Source organism: Danio rerio, chromosome 17 (genome assembly GCF_052040795.2).
Source record: "Danio rerio strain M-AB ecotype USA chromosome 17, GRCz13ab, whole genome shotgun sequence".
NCBI classification, from domain to species: Eukaryota; Metazoa; Chordata; class Actinopteri; order Cypriniformes; family Danionidae; genus Danio; species Danio rerio.
Window position 1 is genome coordinate 6,669,331 of NC_141037.1, and position 23,176 is coordinate 6,692,506.

General features: G+C 37.2%; 1 protein-coding gene and 1 long non-coding RNA gene across 3 annotated transcripts in view; both read right to left on the reverse strand.

Moving 5' to 3' along the window:
* LOC141378508 (uncharacterized) overlaps positions 1–23,176 on the reverse strand; it is an 842,893-nt gene that overhangs the window by 521,782 nt on the left and 297,935 nt on the right. The gene's annotated exons all lie outside the window — the stretch shown is intronic.
* xkr6a (XK related 6a) overlaps positions 5,268–23,176 on the reverse strand; it is a 59,338-nt gene continuing 41,429 nt past the window's right edge. The window contains exons 2-4 of one of the 2 annotated variants that reach the window (XM_087290017.1): positions 22,482–22,589; positions 8,679–8,875; positions 5,268–6,654 (exon numbers count right to left, since the gene is read on the reverse strand). In XM_087290017.1, coding sequence (XP_087146143.1) covers positions 5,702–6,654; positions 8,679–8,862 — 1,137 coding nt within the window. In that variant the 5' untranslated portion in view covers positions 8,863–8,875; positions 22,482–22,589 and the 3' untranslated portion in view covers positions 5,268–5,701. The remainder of the gene's footprint in view (positions 6,655–8,678; positions 8,876–22,481; positions 22,590–23,176) is intronic. The other variant, XM_087290016.1, reaches the window with a different exon arrangement.

The following is a 23,176-nucleotide window of genomic DNA, read 5'->3' on the forward strand; positions in this document are numbered from 1 at the left end:
GTAAAATTAGTAATTATTACAAATATATGGCACACTCATTAAATTGGATGCAAAATTTTAAGTAGAATATGAGTATTTTGTACTCAAATGATCTTTCTATTGATTTAAAAACGTCTTATGGCCAAATCAGCAGATAAATCTATTACAAGAAGCACTGCTATACATAAGCTTCATGACAAAAGCATTAAAGACAGAATATGTAATGATTATAATAACATTTAAATGTAATTAATGCACAAATACTGTTTAAAATATCTTTTGTATAAGAATTTGGGCAATAAATTGACTTTAGTTTCTTTCCAATTAAAGATGTTTACTGAATTCTCAAGCATCATAAATAATAAACTCTGGTTAAAAACTGCGTTGCTCCGTCTTTCTTTATATAATTCTCCTATTTCATAATAAACCTTAAACAAGTCCTAAAAAGACAGAGCAAACATTACCCAAGAAGTAAGGGTCAACAAATGCACACAACTAAACATATCAACATGTGTAAACTGTACATGACTATTACTACTATTACTATTAATAAATTATATTAAATCAAATTATGGCTTGAAAAAAATAGACTATTTTAGCTCAATGTTTGTGAGAGCTGGTTATTTTTATTCTACTTGGTAGGGATGGCCGATATCTCATCATTTGCAATATACTGATAAAGAATTCTCCCCACAATAAAATTAAAATGACTTATTGTATTAATTATAATTGGTCTGTAGAATTAGTTTTTACAGTAGTAAATGCGAAATATTTAAAATATGTTACATGTTTGAGCCTGTTTACAAAGATGAATTTACTGACATACTTTCACTTTAAATTAATTTTATAACACCAGTGTTTAAAATAACTATTTTTTGTGAACACAAAAGGGTAACACTTTAAAATAATGGTACAATAGTTAATGTTAGTTACTGTATTTACTAAAATTAACAAACTCTAAGTAATACATTTATTACTATATTTATTCACCTTTGTTAGGGTTAGTTAATGTTATTTACTTTAAACAACGTTAAATTGTGTTACAATCACCAGCAATCTACAATCTTTGTAGACCGCTGGAAACACTCACTCTAACTACAATTCTGCCACTACATTTCCCATCAGGCACCTCACTCACACACCAGTTCCAGATCACCACTGATTATGTACACAACGCTGAAAGCTCATCATGGACTGATATCCTGGACTATTTATACACCAAACTTGCACACACACAGTGCCGAGTCTTGTTATCCTGTGGCATTACAAAGCGTTTTCTTGTCTAGCCTTGCCTTGTTTCCTGACCTTTTCCTTGTTTCCCAATTATGTTGTTTTGCCACTTGTATTGACCTCTTTGCCTGTGACCACGATGACGATTTTGGATTTTTCTCTTGATACTGTTTGTTCCTGTTTTGACCATTACCTGCATGAGAGTTAATAAACTGCATTTGGACCCTCAACTCCGTTGTCACCTCGATCAATGTTACAGTTTGTTTACTCCGAGTGCATTAAGTTAACTAATGTTAATAATGCATTGTTGAACTATCTTTAATAAATTCTTTATAATATTATTCATACTTTGTTAATGTTAGTAAACACATAAATACCTAACATTACCTAATGTACCATTATTCTAAGGTGTTACCAAATGTTTTAATATCACAGAATAAAGAAGAAATCATTTTTAGCAGGGTTGAAGACCCTTTTTTTGTAAAATAAAACCGTTTTCTCCAAAAATACAGAACTTTTGATATGAATTGTCAATCAATACTGGAATAAATACCAGAAAATATTGTGATATAATGTTAAGATCCCTACTACTGAGCTGTGGAATGCTTGATTCCGATTGGCTGACAATTATCAACTAATATTGCTGTGCAATTAAAAAAAAAAATTACAAAGTGGTGAAATTGAAGTGTCTTTAAGTGCGCACAGCTTTAAAGATATTTATAAGTGTGTTATATTTCTATAGGGGTTATACTTTTAGAGTTATTATATAATTTGAGCACCTTTAATTATTATAAAGATCTATTTTCACATGACAAAATCATCAAAAATATCAAAGTATAACACCAAAAAACTTGATTCCACACTTGTGTTGAAAAATAAACGCTTCCCTATAAGCAGCAAGGAGCATGAGCTTGACAGGCAGCCAGGTGCACCAATACCAGAGAAAGAGAGAGATTGTTACAGTAGAGGATGTGATTTGGCTTTATTTTCGCCCTTTATTTTCAAGCCCTGTCAGTTGAGGCAATATTCATCCTCTTCTCAAGACGATCGCAAAATCCGCGGTTACTTGTGTAAATATACTCAGGTATATTCAGGCAAAGATAACTTCAAATGCCATTAGCTTAGCATCTTCGTTGCACCTTAAAATCAAACATTAAAAAACGGACAATTATAGGAAAACATATGTGGGCCAGAGTTCTTCAGAGAGCTGCGGCCACATTTCTGCACCTCGCAAGTTTATTATTACTTGGAATTTTGGATGACGACACTTGACGAACAACAGGTATATGCGATGCAGTCTAAATGCTCGAAAAGAGGTTGAAATAATGGAGAGGACCGTTCATACAACGCCACCTTGTTAAGGGTTTTTTTTGTGCTTATTTCTATGATAAAACAGGTTATGTTCACACTGAATCTGATCCAAATCTGATTTGTTTTCTGTTCACGTGTGAGTGTGAATAGTCTCATCAAACTGAATGAAAATTATTTAAAAACACAACATTTGATCAAGTATAATAATTTACACTGGCGGAATGATGGCTCACTGGTTAGCACTGTCGCCTCAAAGCAAGAAGGTTGCTGGTTCGAGACTCGGCTGGGCCAGTTGGCATTTCTTTATGGACTCTAACCATGTTGGTGTGGGTTTCAGGTGCTCCGGTTTCCCCCACAGTACAAACACATGCACTATAGGGGAATTGGATGAACTAAAATTGGAAATCAGATTTGGCTATCAGTGTGAACACAGCCAAAAAAAAAAAAAGAAAAGTCATCAATTCAGTGTGCTATTCGACGTACAAAACAGTCCTTCAAAAACCGCCTGCATGTCATGTGCTTTAATCCCAATGATTCCCAATAAACTGTACAGATCTCAGTGCATGGTTTATATTAACCTTAAGTATTGTGCAAAGGGTTTGATGGGTTTGAACTGTGCTATACAGAGTCAATGAGGTATTTCTTAAAATAAAAAAATTAAAAAAACAACTAACGAATACAATAATCAAGACACATTAACAAGCTAAATATAGATTTTAAGGCAAATAGACAATGAATGCCACTTGGATTTTATCTGAGAGGAAGTAGATTCTTGCCAGCAGGGGTCAGTGTAAAGGGGCGACAAATCGCTCTAGTTTCCTCAAATATTAACAAATTGTTTTGAGTGTATGTTCATTTCTGTTGCATTGCTGATGCAGATCACCAGAATTGGACACCCACTTATTCAAACGTAGCTATTTAACGTATTGGCTTGTTCGTATCAATCCATACGATTTCATTCATACATAATTGTTTTTAAAAGGAGGAATGCCCCAAACCCCATCCCTAACCTACCCCTCATTGGCGGATGAGCAAATCATACTAAAAATGTACGAATGAGATTGTACAAATTAATACGAATTAGCCACTAAATTACAAAGTATCAAACTGTCAAGAGATTACTTTGTAATAGTCAAGGTTACAGCAGGTAAAGTTTGATAAACATCAAGCTGAGGCCATATCCACACTAATACGTTTTCGTCAACTTCGTGGACTGTGAAAAAGGAGGCTTTCAAAAACGATGCTTTTCAGTCATGTTGCAGTCAGGTGACCAATTCAGCTTACATGGTGAACGACACTGTAAAGCAGATGTTTTGATGCTTTCCATTCCGACAGCTTTATCAAATATTAATGTCAGTTTGTACATGCTCCATATTGCCTTTCACAGTTGCGACATTTTGGCGTGATGTTTCAAAGAGATGGAAAGTAAATAAACTGCAGGCAGATATGATGCAGGTAAAAGCGTCATACATCTTTGCAAACATGCAGCACATGAACAAAAGCGTTTTCAGTCGTTTTAGGGTGCTTTCACACCTAGATTTTTGTTTAGAAAGCTGGCACGTTTCCTCAGTTAGCGCGGTTCGTTTGGCATATGTGAATCTAGCAATGGCGCTCAGATTTGCGCTAAGTTAATCAATCCGAGATCGCCTGAATGGTCTCATGTCGATTGAAACAAACTCTGGAGCGGATCGATTGTAGTGAGAAAGCAAAGCAATCCGACCCCGGCTATATCACAGAGTATTATAAACATGTAATAGGCATACGGCCATATGAATTAAGTGTAGGGTGACATGTCATTCCTACCAGTAAATATGCATTGGATGTCAAATACGTAAGTGAAAGCATGCTGAACTACTAACAAGAGCTGTTTATTTGTTAGGAAAACTGACCGAACTGCAATCTTGGTTTATCTCTTATTTCTCTCTATAATGTAAAGCCTATAATGCATAATTCTAGCCACGGCTCTGTATGAGAAAGTCTTACCTCTAATTTATAGCTGGTGACGATGTCTGAGAGTGTCACCATTTAAAATTAAAGCGCAACTTCTTGCTTATGATGTCTTATTGCTCATCGTCATAAGGGCGCAGGACAGCTGAGCGGGACTCTGCAAAATAAACCCTGAAACTCTGACCTATGTGAGGAGAGTTTACTCGCACATGGTTTTCCCTTTTAGTCCGTTTAAAAACGGTTTTGCAGTGTGAAAGTGAACCACGGAAACAAAAAAGGTGTGAAAGCACCCTCAGACTGGATGAGCGATTTTCCAGAAAGACTTGAAAACGATAGTGTGGATATGGATCTTTTTAGAAAACACATTTTTTTCAAATATATTAGGATTAGTTTGGACCATAGGTCTCGAACTCAGTTCCTGGAAGGCAGCAGCTCTGCACAGCTTGACCCCAACCATAATCAAACACAGTTCATTTAACTAATCAAGGTGTTCAAGACTCTTTTGAATACCTCGACTATGTGTATCAGGTGTGTTTGAGTAGACGCAAAACTGTGCAGAGCTCTGTCTCTTCAAGGATTAAGTTTGAGACCAGCCTGATCTCACGAGAAAACGTAAGTATTTTACGTTTTGCCAGTATAGTGGCTAATTCAGAGTTCAGTCGTACGAAAATGTACGATTTTTAAAAAAAGAGGCGTGGCACCTAACCCAACCCATTGGGGGATGAGCAAATAACGCTAAATTGTACGAATTAGATCGTACGTGTTCATACAAATTAGCCACTAAATCAAAAAGTTACGAATTGCCGTGAGATTGTGTTGTTGAGACCTATGGTGTAGACGTAGCCTGATATTATCGACTTGCGCAGCTGTGAAAATAACATACTAGTTAACAATTAACTAGTTAATAAATTAAAATAGGTAAAAAAAAAGTTCAAAACACAAGGCGGTGTTGATGTGGTCAACCGATCTCCATTTTTCCAATGTAATGGTTTCCGCTGGCTGTAAACACCATGTAGCATACACATCCCTTCATGGGGACATATCTCTAAACAGATATTGTTAAAAAAGAGACAGTATATACATACAAAATATATACACATCTTCTGGAGGCTTTTCACGTAAAAGAAAGAAAAGTGCAATGCTTAATGCTTACACTTGTCGCTTATACAGAAACCAAAATGGCATGCATTTTGAGAAACGTGGCAGATCTGAAACTAAACTGGGATATTGAAGATCACAGGGACGATTCGTACTGCAGGAGCTCGTAGAGCAGCGGGCCGTCCCTGTACCTGATCCCGACAGTCGCCGGCGTGATGAACTGGAGGATATTTATCGTCCTTCTTAATCGCCTATCCACAAAGTGCGCGTCCCACGCTGGGTAGCGTTTCCTGGGCATGTCGATTTTAATCAGAGGTCCCTCCGGCCGGTATCGGCCCAAGGGAGTAGTGGGCTCGGGCGAGCGCACCTGAAATACAGGCAGACAGGTGTCCATTGTGGTGTCCTCCACCATGGAAGCCCGACTGGGAGTAGGTTGAGACGCCCGAGGACCAGGAGTGGGCGCCATAGGCTCGGCTTCAGGGGGTAAAGGAAGTCCCCAAAGAAGCTCAGCACAACAGGAGCTAGCTAGCACCCTTATTTTAGGTCCCATGGGATGAAGGAACCCATAGTAGACACCCATGAAAACCACCCCTGAGGCGAAGGTTAGGTAAACTCCGCAGAGCACCGGCACTGCATAGGAGTCCGTGGTGATTGGGTCTCGGTAGGCGTACCACAAGCAAGTAAGCACCGTGTTTTCGGCGAGCACCACAAAGTAGTAGATGACCATGCGGTAGCGGGTTCGACCCTCCTTCACGTTGAACCAGCAAAAGATGTAGACTATGCCCACCACCATGTTGAAGAGCACCTCCTCCCATTTGGACATGCAGAAATCCGTGCCTCCGTGCACGATCCAGAACGCCATTGCGCACCAGTGCACGACTACGAAGATGCCGAAGTAGATGTGGAAGATGGAGGCAAAGAGAGCGAAGGAGAGCACCCGTGAGGATATGGTGAAGAGTCTCCAGAAGATGTGGATCAGCGCGCCCCTGTAGCTCATGCTCTTTTTATCATCTCTGGAGTCACGCAGGAGCTTGTGGTATGAAGCCAGGACCCAGGCCAGAGAGAGCAGAGAGGCAACCGAGGAGACACCTGTGGAAACACTCTTCAATGAATACCTAAAAATACACTGGTACAGTTATACAGTAGTCCACATTCGAAGTGAATCAAAAATGTTTTGCAAAATTGTCCTAGGTCAAGAAAGGGTGTTGTTTAATAGTTTTAGGACAACTTTAGATTAAATTTGATGATGAACTTTAAATGTTGACCACTGTACACTTGCAGAGATCAAATCAGAAGCGGTTAGCTGAGACACCAGGGGCCCTATCATACACCCGGCGCAGTGTGGCGCAAGGCGCGGCGCAATAGTCTTTTGCTAGTTTCAGCTTGGCGCAAGAGTCGTTTTGAGGCGTTGCCCTACGCTGTTTAAATAGCAAATGCATTAGCGCTCATATGTGCGCCCATAGGCGTTCTGGTCTAAAAAGGAAGGCGTTCTGAGGCGCACTGCTGACGCGTTGCTATTTTGATAAACTAAAATAGATTTAATATTAGACCAAAACAAACCTGGTCTAAACTCCGGCGCACTGCTTAATAAGAGAGCAACAGGCAAATATCTTTACATATGAAAAAAGTTAAATATTAAGGATATATATAGGATATAATAAGAATAGATATAGGATATAAATATAAAGGATTAAAATATTACAAAACATATTATTTTCTAGCCTACATAAACATGAAAAACCACTGCTTTTATGCCTTCTTCATCTTGGAAGGCTTTTTCAGTTCCTTCATAACAATTTGCTTTTGTATAATGTTATTATTATTAGCAGTATTATTTATTATATCCATATTTATATTTGTTTTATTAAAAACAAGCTTAGATTTGCCCACCTGTCAGGTTTTAGAGCAGGGGTCACCAACCCTGTTCCTGGAGAGCTACCTTCCTGCACATTTCAGTTGCAACCCTGACCAAACACACCTGTTTGTAATTATCAAGTGCTGCTTTAGGTACTATTAATTGGTTCAGGTGTGTTTGATCAGGGTTGGGACTGAATTCTGCAGGAAGGTAGCTCTCCAGGAACAGGGTTGGTGACCCCTGTTTTAGACCATATGGGGCACAGCATGTGTTTTAGGATATAACAGGTTTTTGAGCACACTTCGTTATTATTGTTCACTTATTCGTTTGCTGGAAATTAGAACTGAATTTAGAAAAAGTTTTGAAACGAATATTTGCGCTTAACAAACGAAATTAATTATTTATAGACTAATTGATGTCTGTGCGTAGTAGATGCTCTGTTTAACAGTTTTCTGTTAACTGTTAACTGTTTGCTTGTGAAATGCTCATTTTTTCCACTTAGACTTACTTTGCGTCCTGTAAATAGCGAATGCGCTCTTGGCGCGACACAGCTGGCTCTTAAAGGGAATGGGAGATGAGACTCTAATTGGTTTATTCTCAAAACACACCTATAACTCATTAAGAAAATAAACTCAACCCTTTTAGACCCTTTTAGGTAGTTTAAACGGTAGGCTACTAATAATTAATTCGCTATTAATTAATTAATTATTCATAATCGAAAATCGAATCGTGCCTTTAGAATCGAAAATGTAATCGAATCGAGGATTTGGAGGATCGTGACACCCTTAGTGTTAAAGCTGTTATAATCTGTCAGATCTGTCAAGCGTGAGAGAAAAACGTTATTGTAAGCCATGTTTCTTTTCGTTCTGTGTAATCACGTGCCCCAACAAAATATATTTAAAATAAACAAAACCATATGAGTCTTTGACTGCTTTCTTTAATAACTCCATTACACAATACTTGTACTTTTACCTTCAGTACTTAAGTAGTACATTTTGAACTTAACTACTTGCAATACTTAAGCACCAAAAATGTTGAATACTTTAGTACTTCCACTTAAGTATGGTGCTTAAAGAGCACTTCAACTTTTACTCAAGTCACTTTTTTGATAGAGCACTTGTACTTTCAATTAAGTCTGGATCTCTAGTACTTTATACATCTCTGATCATAATTTTAAAACTGATTAAAAAGATATTTATTTGCACTGAAAATCCACATTTAAAATAAACAGTGATTTAGCGGTCTGGTTCATACTCACACTGCAGGGTCTCGGCCCGGTTCTTCTGGATCATTATACAGAGTTGTAGCACCAGTTGGGGGGCACTTTCCAGAAAGGTCTCGAGCAGACGCAGCATGTTGACGTCAGCGTACTCGTACATCATGGCCCAGTAGAAACGCCGCCTGTGCTCCTTCTGCCGCCGGCTCTGGATGCCCAGATACATGGTGCGAATATACCTGTTCAGAAGATCAGAACATTATTACACACACATACAGCTGAAGCCAGAATTATTAGCCGTCCAGTTAAATTTGAATTCTTTTATATTTGTTTCCCAATTTCTATTCAAAAGCATAGAAGATTTTTTTATAATGACTAATTTCTAATAACTGATTTATTTCATCTTTGCCATGATGACAGTAAATAATATTTGACTAGATGTTTTCCAAGATACTAGTATTCAGCTTAAAGTTATATTTAAAGGCTTGACTAAGTTAATTAGGCAAATTAGAGTAATTAGGCAAGTCATTGTATAACACTGGTCTGTTCTGTAGAGCGGTGGTTCTCAACCTTTTTTTGCCAGAGACCCCCTTTTCCCCTTGAAAATATTGTAAGGCCCCCCTCCACATTTAATGATATTATCGCTCATATAAGTTTGCGATAATGATGACAAAAAATGTTGTTTTCAGACAAAATGTATGTTTTTTTTCTATATCTAGATATGTTTATGCACAAACAATAGCCTAATGTAAAATATAAGAGCAAAACGTTGGTAGGCCTTTTATAACTGAAAAACGTAAGCCTTTGGCCTTTACATTGGCCTTATTTAAAATTCAATAACTAAATTATTAGTATTTACGTTGGTGTATGAGGGAAAAAATATCACACTGCTATCCCTGCTACGAGTGTGTTATTGCGTTTATACAACAGTTTGACTGCATAATTGTGTATATAAAAACAAAATCAAATTTGGAGAGTTTCAAAAACCCTTTTGTATGAGGAACTACTTTCTTCCACGTTGGATTCAAATCATAAGCTGACAGTTAAACAGCTGAGCAAGCATCTTTTAAAGATTCTAATGACACTTTAGATCTGTAGCAAAAAGCTTAGAATGGCCAAGAGGCGGCACTCAATAGAACGTTCCATTGCAACAGCAGCGCACAGTAACAGCCCCGGATTCCGCCATTTTGGAGTGAAAGCGATCAGCTGTCCATTGGATCTTATTGCTGTCGCGATGGCAAGCAGCTGCTTTGTTTTTTATTTCTATACTTAAAAAGCACATTAAAGCTGAGATACATTCTGACAGATGAAAAAAACATCACTTACTATGACAATCATCAGCACTTTTAATAGATTATTTTACATACTTATAATATGCTGTTGTTCTATTGGAGTTTTCATTCCAAAATGGCCGCTTCGCCATCTAGTGGCTTTTTCCCAAATTGCACTAGAGTATCGCCTCTTGGTGATTCTATGCTCTTTGTCTGTAGTGTCGAGATATATCCAGCTGCAGGCCCGCAGAACCACACACGTTTTAGGCACACACAATCTAGGACACACAATATAGGCAAACCATATATGGTTACGACGGATGTTAATGTTATTACCATCTTTTTGAACATCGTCATTGATATATATATATATATATATATATATATATATATATAAATATATATATATATATATATATATATATATATATATATATATATATATATATATATGATTAATAAATATTGTACACAATAAACAATAGTGTTTACTTCATTTCACAAATATTGCGATTGAGACGGCCGAATGGGGAGCATTGTGTCCGATCGCCATTCAATATAATAGAGTGAACAGTTTTCTATCAGTCATCATAGCTGATCAGCCATTATTATCTGACAATAATATGGCAGATACTCGTTTCCTGGCCTTGCTGAATGAACTCATTTGGACAGGTTTAATTATTTTTAATGGAATAATTTATGATGAAGGAAATAATAGCAAGTTAATATAGGCAATTATGGCAATAATACATTATATGTAATAAAAATCTTTTTACATGTAACAAATGTATAACACTATATTAATATTTACTCAAGCTATTTTATAGTGTTTATTAGCTTAATTTTCTAAGAACCATTTAATTAATGATTTCCCACAATTAATACTATAGTAATTTAATACTACAGTAATAGGAAACAAATAGGAACAAATTAACTATTAATAATAAAAAAAATTATATATATATATATATATATATATATACATATATATATATATATATATATATATATATACATATATATATACATATATATATATATATATATATATATATATATATATATATATATATATATATATATATATATATATACATACAGGGGCACAACTACACATTTACTGAGGGGTATGCGGGTTCAAATTTTGTGTGATCCCTCTTATTTTGGCAAACTAATAATTAAATTAATTAATTAATAATAAATGAAGACAAATTTTCAGATTAACCTTATAACTTTTGACATTATGTATGATTTGACAGTTTATTTTGATAAAAATAAAAACAAATCTAAACAGTTACATCTACATGAACAGTCTAGGCTGTGTGACTGCATGTTATTGTGTTAAATGATTTTGAATTAAACAATAACAATGTTATATTTGTATAAAATGCAAAATAATGTTTTTTAACAAAACATATTTATTTATTTTTATTATTTAAAACTTTTAATAAGGATAATTTTAAAAATAGTTTTGGCACAATGGCGCCCCCCCCCCATGTGTGGCGCCCCTATGCGCCGCATATACTGCATACCCCCTTTTTGCGCCATATATATATATATATATATATATATATATATATATATATATATATATATATATATATATATATAACAGCTGTGACAGTTTAGTCAAAGATAGTAGTTTATATATAAACTTATAATTATAATCAGTTAAGATAATCAGTTTATAACTATATATATATATATAAATAAATAAATAAATAAATAAACCAAGTATGATAATATTAAGAGCTTGAATTAGTTTATTACACTTAATCCAACAATTAGACGGTCTGTTTTCTTTGTGTATAAGGACACAGGAATAAAGTCATAAGTGTCTTTAACCAATTATTTTAATTTTTGAGTTCAGAAACTGCAGAGATGTTAAAATGATCGTTGCGATATAATAATAATAATGACTGAAATGGGAAACCATATTTGTGAAATTCAATAGGTGGCGATAATGCTAAAGAGTTAGTTACCATATATGGTTTGTCTGCTTGTTGCTGGCTGTATGTGGGCGGAGTAATACACAAAGGGTAAAGAGGCTGCTGATATTACTTAAATATTCAGCCAACCAGATTCAAAAACCAGACAGAATTGTTGTACAGATATATATTTTGACTTTATTTTACTTCAGTTGGAATGCATTTAGAAACCAAAACAATCAAAAAAAAAGCTTTTCATGATTTCATTTAGGCTGTGTGATCTCTGCATTGCTCATACACTATGAAGGGGGATAAACTATGAAGGGTGTGAAATCACAGTATATCACATATTTCACAGCTTCCATTATAACACTGCATCCATTTACAGAGAGCGTAGGATGTTTCTGCACTATGATGATTAATGGCCAATGTTCACTGTATGCAAACAAAACAGACAAGCCTCTTTATGTTGATGTACAGCTGATAATAACTATACTGCCTGAACCCAGATATTACAGAGTCTGCATTTAAAATAGCTTCAGGCCCAGTGTCAAACAAAGCTCTCCAACATTAAAACACACCGAGTCAGTCAGCTTATCTGCTTTCTGTTTCCAGCTGAATGAGTCTCTGAGCCACAGATATTGATCTGGATGAGATGGAAATGGCTCAGGTTACAGTTATGTTGGCTTTCATGACATCCAAACAGCTTCCTGCTTTAATCGATAATAAAAAAAAAAGCCTTAAAAGTGTGGAGTGCATGTTGCAAAATGTGGTGGTGCAAGGGATGGGTACTGAAACTCAGTATTTTATCGGTATCGGTGCTACATTATAAAAGACCGAAGTATCAATAAGCCCTGACGTTAACAGTTCTGCTATCGGTACTGGAGAATTATTGCTGAATAAACATTACTTAGAGGAGCATAATTTAACTGATCAACGTTTTCTATATTAGGATATTTGATATTCTTCTGCAAAGTTGGCAAACTCACATGAGAAATGCTCGTGTTTCCGGCGAGAGCATCAAGTATAAAAACCTTCACAGTTCTCTGCTGTGTGCGGAGTTCGTAGGCTTGCAAAGTGAAACCAAACGGGTTGCATTTCCTAAGTGGACAGTGATAATACACGTTGCTACAAACGCAATAAGTTGTTTTCTTATATAAGTGGAAATGCAAGCAATCTGGCTAAGTGACATTATCTTTCAAAAGTGCATTAGTTACAATGCAAAGTAATGAAATGTTTTTGACTGCCTCACTACTAACGGTAAGGTTACATCATCCACATCATTATGCCAGCAGTTAATCACCTATATTAGTATAATATCAATAGTTAAATAAACACAGACATTCAGTATCAGTGAAAACTGTCTTTTTCAGCAGTAGCCTAAATAAAAGTTCAACATTAGAAATGCTTTTACATCAGCTTTATTTACAAATATAACCTAGGAATAACCTAATAATAAACTATGCTTATTAGGAAATGACAAAAAAGCTTATTTTTACATTGCAAGATGCTCCAAAACACAGTTAACTGCCAAAACACTGTTAACTCATTTATGTGAATGTGTTATTGAAAACTCATTAACATTATCTGATTATTTAACTGCATTTTGCAACTCAAAGAGGGTATTTTCAACTGTAGGGAGCACAAGAAACCAAGAAAGATCCCGACTTCTGCCAGAAAAGTCAAAAATGTTGATTTTCCCCCAGAAGAATGGTTAAAAACTTAATTTTCCTTCAAACCATTGCAAATTCTTTCACGGAAATTTTTTTTATTTGTTTTACAATTGTGGCGATTTAGTGGCGCAGTAGGAAGTGCTGTCGCCTCACAGCAAGAAGGTCGCTGGTTCGAGCCTTTGTTGGGTCAGTTGGTGTTTCGGTGTGGAATTTGCATGTTCTCCCCACGGTCGCGTGCGTTTCCTTCGGGTGCTCCGGTTTCCCCCACAGTCCAAAGACATGCGGTACAGGTGAATTGGGTAAGCTAAATTGTCCATAGTGTATGAGTGTGAATGAGTTGTGTGTGGATGTTTCCCAGAGATGGGTTATGGCTAGAAGGGCATCCGCTATGTAAAAACAAAACAAAAAAAAACGTGCTGGATAAATTGGCGGTTCATTCCGACCCCAGATTGATGAAGGGACTTTTGTGGTGACGCGGTGGCGTTGTAGGTGGTACTGTCACCTAACAGCAAGAAGTTTGCTGGTTCGAGCCTCGGCTAGGTCAGTTGGCATTTCTTTGTGGAGTTTGCATGTTCTCCCTACGTTCGCGTGGGGCCATTTCTCCTCTGTTTTTGAGGTGATGTGCATAAGTAATCCTTTTATATGTCTGACGTGGTCCAAACAGTGAATTATGTTTGATCAAACAAAAGAATAGTGAAATATGAAAACAATGATCGGTCCCTGTGGTTTGTACAGCACCTCTCATCAGTTGGAAAACAATAACTTTTGCATAGATTATGGTAGAGACATTTTTCTTTTTTCCTATGATTACAGACATGTGCAGGAACCATCAAAATTAATTACAGCAAGCTAAACCACACAGAACCTAAACGGTACACTTTCAAATTTGAGATTATAAAAAAAATACAAAAAGGGCCTCTTTTTAAGGTGTTTATTATAACACAGACAACATATACTATTTTAAACACTTTCAATGGTGTTTTATGAAAATTCAAAGGGTTTTCTTCAAACTGATACCAAATGTTTGCATTCACACCTCTGCATGTGGATTTGGGAAGCTTTTAAATTTGGGTAGGCAAAATCCAGGCGGAAATCCCAAAAAAGCAGCAGAGTTTAACTGGTAAAGATAATAATTGTAAATGTTTATTTATTTTTATTTTTTTTCCATTATCACTTTTACATATTGTTTCAACTATTGAGTAAAAAGCTTAAATAGAGAGTTGATTCCTGCCTCATCCTTGATCTGTTGCACACATTACACCTGTCTCACCCAAATGTTACAGCATCCCACTTAAACATATTAAACACATAACATTCTGTAAAAGAAACTCATCTTAAAACAAAATTACAAAACATAGCAAACAAGCAGGAAATACAGATAATCATGAACCTCCCAACTGCACTGATCTCTGTCTCTCCACAATATAAATCTATAGCAAAACTACAGATTCTTCCCAGACTCTAAACACACAGAATTACAGAGACGTGAGACTCATTTCAGATGAAAGACACGCACGCTTGTGAGGAGTTTCCCTGCTAAATCCTTTCAGGGCAATACCGGGAGAAAAAAATCAAAGCATTTCCACTGGTTCATATCAGCAGACAAACACACAGAGAGATAAAGCTTCAAAGTACAAATTGTGTCTCATTCCTTCTCAATTCCAGAGCGCAAAGTTGATTTTTAAACCATTGTGTTTTGTTCAAACTGACTACCCTTTCATTATGTTAGGGGCTGTTTTTGCCCTATTGACTTTCATTACAGTGGCATTGTTTGATTGTAAAGCCTTGACAGCATATAACAGAGCTATTCAATTAGTTTGTCATGGGGGCCAGTTCATGAAAAGCATTCCAAATGAAGGGCCGGAGAGATATGACTTGCAATATGAGTGATCACACAACAGCATATAAGAGCCCATGTGCTGTATTTTTGCTCCTTAAGACAGCCGCTTTGTATTTTTCTACATCAAAATTTTAATATATTGTATTTTGAAACTACATAATATCCAACCCTTCCTTTAATCCGTGAAAGGCCCCTGTGCATGCTTTTTCGTTTCTCGAACGTCTCTCGCGAGTGCTGTTCTCGCGTCAACCCACCAGAGGCCGCTGTCTGACTGACTGAATAATTGACTGCGTGACCGGCCAATCAGTTGACCCACCCTTCTCCTTCCTTGAACCCAACCAGTTTTACCGATTAACCTGTGATATTTCGTGATATTTCGCTCACTTCCCTAAACTCGAGCAACAATTTAGAAAAGCCGTCTAGCCGTCTTTTTTTTTACCACGTTTTCGAATTTCACCACGTTCTCACCCTGTTATGAACTCGTTTGCTTTATTTTTTGGATTCTGTTTTTGTCTTAGCTGATTTCTGGAACCGCTCTACCCGGACTCGAACCGGACACCTTTGTCAACTCCTCCTCTCTGCATCTGAAGTCCGCCGACGCACACGATGAGCTGACCGGACAAACTGATTGCGGCGGGAAAGCCCTCCACATGGAGGTAAGTGGTCAGCCAGCAAGCGTGAAAGGAAACGGCGTCACACCGCCCCGTAGCGTTCGCTTAAAAAAATGAAATGCAGCCATACGTACCTACCGCGCGATATTTCGTGGTCTCCAGAAACGTCAACAGGACTACATTTTCAGAATGAGCTTGGGTTGATAATATCAGTGCAATAGTCCAAAAGGCTTTTTTTTTTGTTTTTTGTTTTTTTTTTACAAAAATTCAAATGTTGTATTTCAAAGAACAACAAAAACTGAATTGCTTAAGTAGGCTTCTTCTACATTCAGACAATTTCACAAATGTTGTGTTTTGAACTGCATAATAATTATCGATGCATTAATTATAGATTTTGGTTGTACGAGTATATAGTCTGAAAAATAATCATGGTTTCACGGTTATCCCGTCTAATGTTAATTAAAGCTATATATTAACTAAGAATTTAAATAAACTGTTGTTATCTTCTGCGTTTGTACATACATAATCATTTTAATAATTTGTAATAATTCATCTAACATATCTTTTGTTTACATTGCACTGAAAGCCACGCACAACTCTCACCGTTATGGCGTGAGATGTTTTCTACTCGGTCCGTCTGGAAGGCACGAGCGCATCTCTCCGGTTGGTACACATATATTCTAACATTGGAAATAACGAACTTGTGTGCGGAAAACATGCGAAATTTAAATGACTGACCTGCTGCTAAAGTTAATCCAGTGTTCGTGCGTATTAGCCTTGATGTAGAAGCTTGAAACTTTAATCTAGCGCAACAAAAACGTGGCATTGAGAAGCCTTTACGATTAAGTATCCAAATCTTTTCGGCTGCTCGCACTTAATGTCAGGTGACTCATGCTCTGCGCAGCCTTTAACTGCAGCTCGTGCTGTATTAAACAGACAAACGTCACTTCATAACTATAGCTGCCGTTTTTCGACTGAACTAAATTTATTTTTGATGTCTTGGTCACACTATTTGCACAGCAGAAACAAATTGCCTCGGGGGCCAAGCTCAGCCCGCGGGTCGCCAATTGAATAGCCCTTGCATATAATCATGCATTCTTGATTGTTGGTGGTTTCCTGTTGAGAAGACATTAAATGTGTCATTTTTACTAGATCTGTGAACCTACACTAGTCTCACGGTTAGGTTCGGTTACGATTATCATGCCATCGATTCGGTTCAATTCAATATCGCGGTGCATCACGGTGCATTGACGGTGCTTTTCATACACAGTTTTTTATTTTCTTCACAGCAGCAGTTCTTGTATTAAAATGTATGAATATATTTATTTTTATATATTATTTGTAATACAATTTTGTCATTTAATACAAAGTCAGACATATAAACTGTACCTTTAAACAACACGAGCATTTAGCAAATAATATAAACAAATATAAATATCCCGCTAACTTTCTGATCCTTGTCTAGTTCTCTTACACCCCTTTGATTGGTCACACCCTTAACAAAAACGGTTGCGACTGGCTCTTGCGCGCTGCGCTCATCAAAGATGAGTGACGCTGATAAGCGGCAGGCGGCAGCGGCGATCACAGCTGATCCATGTTTCTGTATCCAGAAGTAACGCAGTAAAACAGCCGAGAGGAGAAGAAAAGTCACGCCAGCAGGTCAAATGGGCCACAGTGTGTGTGTGTGTGTGTGTGTGAGAGAGAGAGAGAGAGAGAGAGTGAGAGAGAAATGGAGTACTTTCATTCTCTCAATCGCAGTGAAATAGGGGCTTCTGCTTTAAATGTCAGTGAAAGACTGATCCAGCAAACACACAGTTAAATTGTGCAGTTTGTGAGCTTTAAGTAGTTGGAGCGTTGTAAATACTCGCGCTCGCCTCCCTTGCGACAGATCGCATATGACATAAATGACGTCACTACATAATAACCAGTTATGATTATTACTGAACCGATACTGAATTGTCTGCATCTGCATTGCGGTGCAACGAAGAAACAATTAGTTTTGACACCCCTAATTTTTACTGTTGATCATCAGTTGGCAGCATTAACCCTTTAGATAGGCCTGTGCAAAAAAAAAAGTTTTTTTGGCTTTTATCAAATTCTCTTTAATGCAAGTAATTTCACTCGCCGACCATCTTTAAAACACCTCTCAGGCAGTATGCTCGGTCAAATTCTCCGAAACTGTTTGCCAAGCTTATGATTACATTTCATATTTATAACCACCAACAACAACTGTCTCAAATGATTTGTTTCTAAATTGTCCAAATCAAACAAAATCGGCATATTTTTAGGTTGCCCAAGCTAATGAGCATGCACATGATTACAACACCACAAAAATGTTGTTTCCGAAATGCCTAGTGGTACTTAGGCAAAATACTTAGGCGATAAAGGCAAGTATACTTAGGCGATATAGGCAAAAGACTTGGGCGATATAGGCAAGTATGCTTATTGTATATGTCAATTGCGAAAGAAATGATCGATAAAAGGTTAATAAACCAAAAAAAAAAAATCTGATAAACCAATGTGACAGCTCTAGGCGCTGTGTGATGTGCGTGCACACGAGGGGAGTCAGATTTAGATACAACACCAGCACTGCATGTTCCTTCATGTCGCGTCAGTGATGGATCGTTCTTGAACGATTCATTCATTTTGAACAAATCTTTTGTATGACTCAGGGAGTGAATCATTCATTTGCGCAAGCGCACATTTGTCCAAGTGGAGTTCGCGTGCGACCTTGGAGTGGTCTGTTTCGTGCAGAATGTGCATGTGTGGCCTCAAACCATATCGATATGAACGATATTGGATAATCCCGCATCGTATTGATATATCCCCAGAACCCGATATACAGCCCAGCCCTGGTGCTACTGTGTGCTGACATATAGCACCGTTGTGCTAATAGCGAACCCAGTTTGATTCCCGGCTCGAGGTCCTTTGTCAACCCTTCTCCTGTCTCTGCTCCCAATACTTTCCTGTCTGTAACCTCCACTGTCCTGCACATTAAAGGTGAAAAAAGCACAGGTTTCAGGCTTTATTTGGATACATTTCCTATGTCTGTGAAGCAAGTATTCACTCAGATTCCAGTGTGTTTGTTGGCCACCAAACTGCGGTAAAAGCACACGTCTGGTCCTGGAGAAACGTCAGTCTATTGCGATCAATGATTGGCAACTGAGGAGTAGGTGGGGCATCACTTACCATATGGACCGTTACAGTTTTCCCCATTCAAAACTATACGAGTGACATGTCTTGTGTATTCTATAGTCTTTGGTTTTATATTGAGTTCAATTGATTAAAACAGCAGATTATAGTGTGCAGAAATACAATGACTATGTTTACTATGTTCTGAGAGCTGAGCTGCCTATATTGATTTTCTCAAACACATCAAGGTAAGTGTGCATAGGTCTATCTTAAGCTGGAATTATACTCGCCCCTGGCGCCGCATCGCGCACCTCCGCTGACGGCGTGCGCCCCTCGCGAAACGGCCGAGGCTTTTATACTCGCCGCGTTCGCCATTGTGATATTCTTTAAAGCGACAGGGGCCGGTCAAAAGAAACCCACCTTAAAATCAGACGGATAAACAGAGAAGTAGGAACTTTCCGGAAGTACGTCATATCATAATGTCGATCAAGATTTTTAAACTAATTATTTGTATTGTTTTTATAAATTATTTTAATAATTATAAGCATTTTTATAACCTTTAAGATTTTTTTTAATCAAACTTTGATGCATCACTTGCTTTTGTCCATATCTCTGACAGTTTTACCTTTTAAAGTTTCTTACAATATTAATCACAAGAGAACATGAGTTGCTCTACAAATATAATGTTATTATGGCAGGGATAAAAGCAAAAAATAAAAAGTACACTTGCTAAAAAAAAATACAGATGTATTACAAATACGATCCAATAACATGCGTTAGTGTAAAAGCTATGACTGGTGTAAAAACATAATCTGTAATTGTGTACCCGGGTCTACACTTTTGCTATGATTTTGTTTGGCATAAACAAACTTATCCCTCAGGTTTTTTTCCAATTTTTTTTAACATAAACTTTCCTCCTTTCCCACTGCTGTTGTTATTTCTAGCAAATAATTATTGGTAATCACTTGCTTTTGTTCAGATCTCGGACAGTTAACCTACTAAAATGTATTAAAATATTAATGACAACAGAACATGAGTTGCTCTACAAATAAATGATTTATTATCGCAAAAATAAAAGTAAAAAAAACACACTTACTAAAAAATACAGATGTTTTTAGATTTAGCCCGTTCCACAATTCACACATTACTGTCTGGCTAGTTTCTGTCCTATTCTTATGCTAAAAAGGCAGCGATGGTCCAACATTCCTGACCATTATCAACAATATAGAAAAACAGGGCATCAGTATATTGTATTCCTTTCCAGTTACCAAAAATAATTTTGTGACTTCATTATAGTTTTGTAACTATTAAATTCTTTTTAATACAAAATTAAACAAAATACATCAGTGTAAAACCTATGACTGGTGGAAAAACATATTCTGTAATTGTGTACATTTTGCCATGGCATCTTTTGGTTTTAATAAACTTATTCTTCAGGTTTTCCCAAACCTTTTAACAAAAACTCTATTTCCCATGGCTGTTGCAATTTCTAGCCAAGAGTTATTGATTATCTGGTTATCTCTCTGATCACGAGTCATAGGATGCGTGTATAGTCGTACTGTTTCAGATAAAATCTCTTCAAAGTGGTTCATATTCAACTCAAATCGCTGTTGCGGCGCCGTGTGCACTCTTCGCTCGAGTCTCAAAAAATGCCCGACGCACCGCCAGCTGAAATCATGCAACGCGCACCCAAAGCGAACCTCCGCAAACTCCGCAATGACGTCAAATTCGCCGTGCGCACTCAAGCGAACAAGCTGACGCGTCGTGTATAAACCAAGTTTTACACTCTCTCACACACTGACTACACTCCATATAAAAGCCAGAAACTAAGGTTCTTTTGCACTGTAACTGTAGATCAACAGTAAAAGTAACTCATGATCCTTTTTCAGTCCTTCATGGTGTTCCTCAAGGGTCAGTATTGGGGCCACTTTTATTTATTATTTATATCCTACCTTTAGGTCATATATTTCGTTCTTTTGGCATACATTTTCATTTTTATGCAGACGATACACAAGTTTATATCTCCACAAAACCTACAACATCGCACCCCCCTTCTGACCTTACCAAATGTCTAAATGAGATTAATAAATGGATGACTAATAATTTCATAAAGTTAAATGCCAGTAAAACCGAAGCCCTCTTGGTTGGCTCAAAATCTGTTTTATCCAAAGCTCAATCTTTTACCCTGTTTGTTGATAACTCCCCAGTCAATTTCTCAACCCACGTGAAAAGTCTTGGGGTTATACTGGATGGCATGCTCTCATTTAGTTCTCAAATTAGTAATATCTCACGTTCTGCCTTTTTTCATTTGCGTAACATTGCAAGACTTCGCCCTTCACTATCTCAACAAAGTACTGAAGTGCTTGTTCATGCTTTGGTTACATCACGGATTGATTACTGTAACTCGCTTCTCTCTGGTATTCCTGATAAACAACTTCATAGACTACAGTTGATTCAGAATTCAGCGGCTAGGATAGTTACCTGCTCGCGTACTTCTGATCACATAACTCCAATTCTCTTTCACCTGCACTGGCTTCCTGTTCACTATCGCATACAATACAAAATCCTCCTCTTAACATACAAAGCTCTTCATAACCTGGCCCCTCGCTATCTGTCTGATCTTCTTCAATTGTACACTCCTTCACGCTCACTGAGATCATCTTCTGCTGAACTGTTATCTGTCCCACACTTTAAGATGAAGTCATTTGGAGGCAGGGCTTTTAGTTGTACAGCACCAAAGTTATGGAATTCCCTGCCTTTGCACATTCGCCAGGTGGACTCTGTTTCCAATTTTAAATCTCAGATAAAGACGTTTTTGTTTAGGATAGCTTTTAATGATTTGCTGGTTTAATTTTATGCTGATTGTCATTTTTACTGCTTGTATTTTTATGATGTACTTGTAATCTGCTGTAAGGTGTCCTTGAGTGCTTTGAAAGGCGCCTAAAAATAAAAGGTATTATTATTATTATTATTGTACCTCTTCCCAACAGTGAAAACCACCAACAATCAAGAATGCATGACTATTTTAGAGTCATGGCTTTGCAATCAAAAAGTGTGATTATAATGGAAGTCAATGGGGAAAAAACAGCCCCCAACATAATGAAAGGGTAGTCAATTTGCCCAGAGTTTATTGTTGAGTTAAATTTTCAAAGCATTTTTCCAAAATATGTGTCAAAATAAGATTTGCCATCAAAAATCATTCCTTTTACTGAAACACAGAGAAACTTGTGGCCAAATTAAGACTCAAAATCACCCCAGAGTGGATGAAAACATCCCCAACAGCACACAATCGTTAAACTAAATCAAGTTATTAGTAGAGGCAGTGAGAATTGAGAAGTGTACCATAAAAGAGTGTACAGACAATGTGTATAGACAGAGAGGTGAACTTACACTCGTCTCGTCCTGGAAGCCTCTTTCTGTCTGTCTTGCCCTGCGAGAGTAAACCTCCCTGTCCCAAACCAAACTGCTTCTGTCTAGACCATCGGTCCATCAGGGAAACTAAAGCAAAACAAACAGAACATAATGGAGTCATGAAATGAGAATGGGGTGAGGGAGAAACACACAAACAACCAAACTGCAACAGAAGCATGGGATCGAGCAAACAGCAAATGAAAATGGGTAAAAGGAAACCAAAAGATTAAAAAGGCATACGTTAGATATTCGTCATGCGGACAGATCTAGATACTATAGGGTCGTTCTGTGTCACATCAACCACATTTCTAGCTAAAATGATTGGCAACAAGCAGAAAAGCAAACCGAAATAGTGAGGAAAGCCAAAAATAATACCTTTGATACGTAACTTTAGCGATTTTTGTTGTATTGTATTTAGGAAGGCATCAAATTTTAGGCCACTAAAATTGATTGTTCGAAGTAGGGTGGTCACGATACCGGAATTCTATACCAATCAATACTAATATGTTAAAAACGTCCATTTCCCGTTAACATTTGAGCGCGTTTCTAAAAACAGCACTGATTTGCCATTGCGCTCACATGCTCAACAGAAATAACTGTGATTGGCTGTGAAGGTCATCAGTTTACCGAACTCACCACTGTTTACTAAGTGTGACCACAGATGCAGGGACACT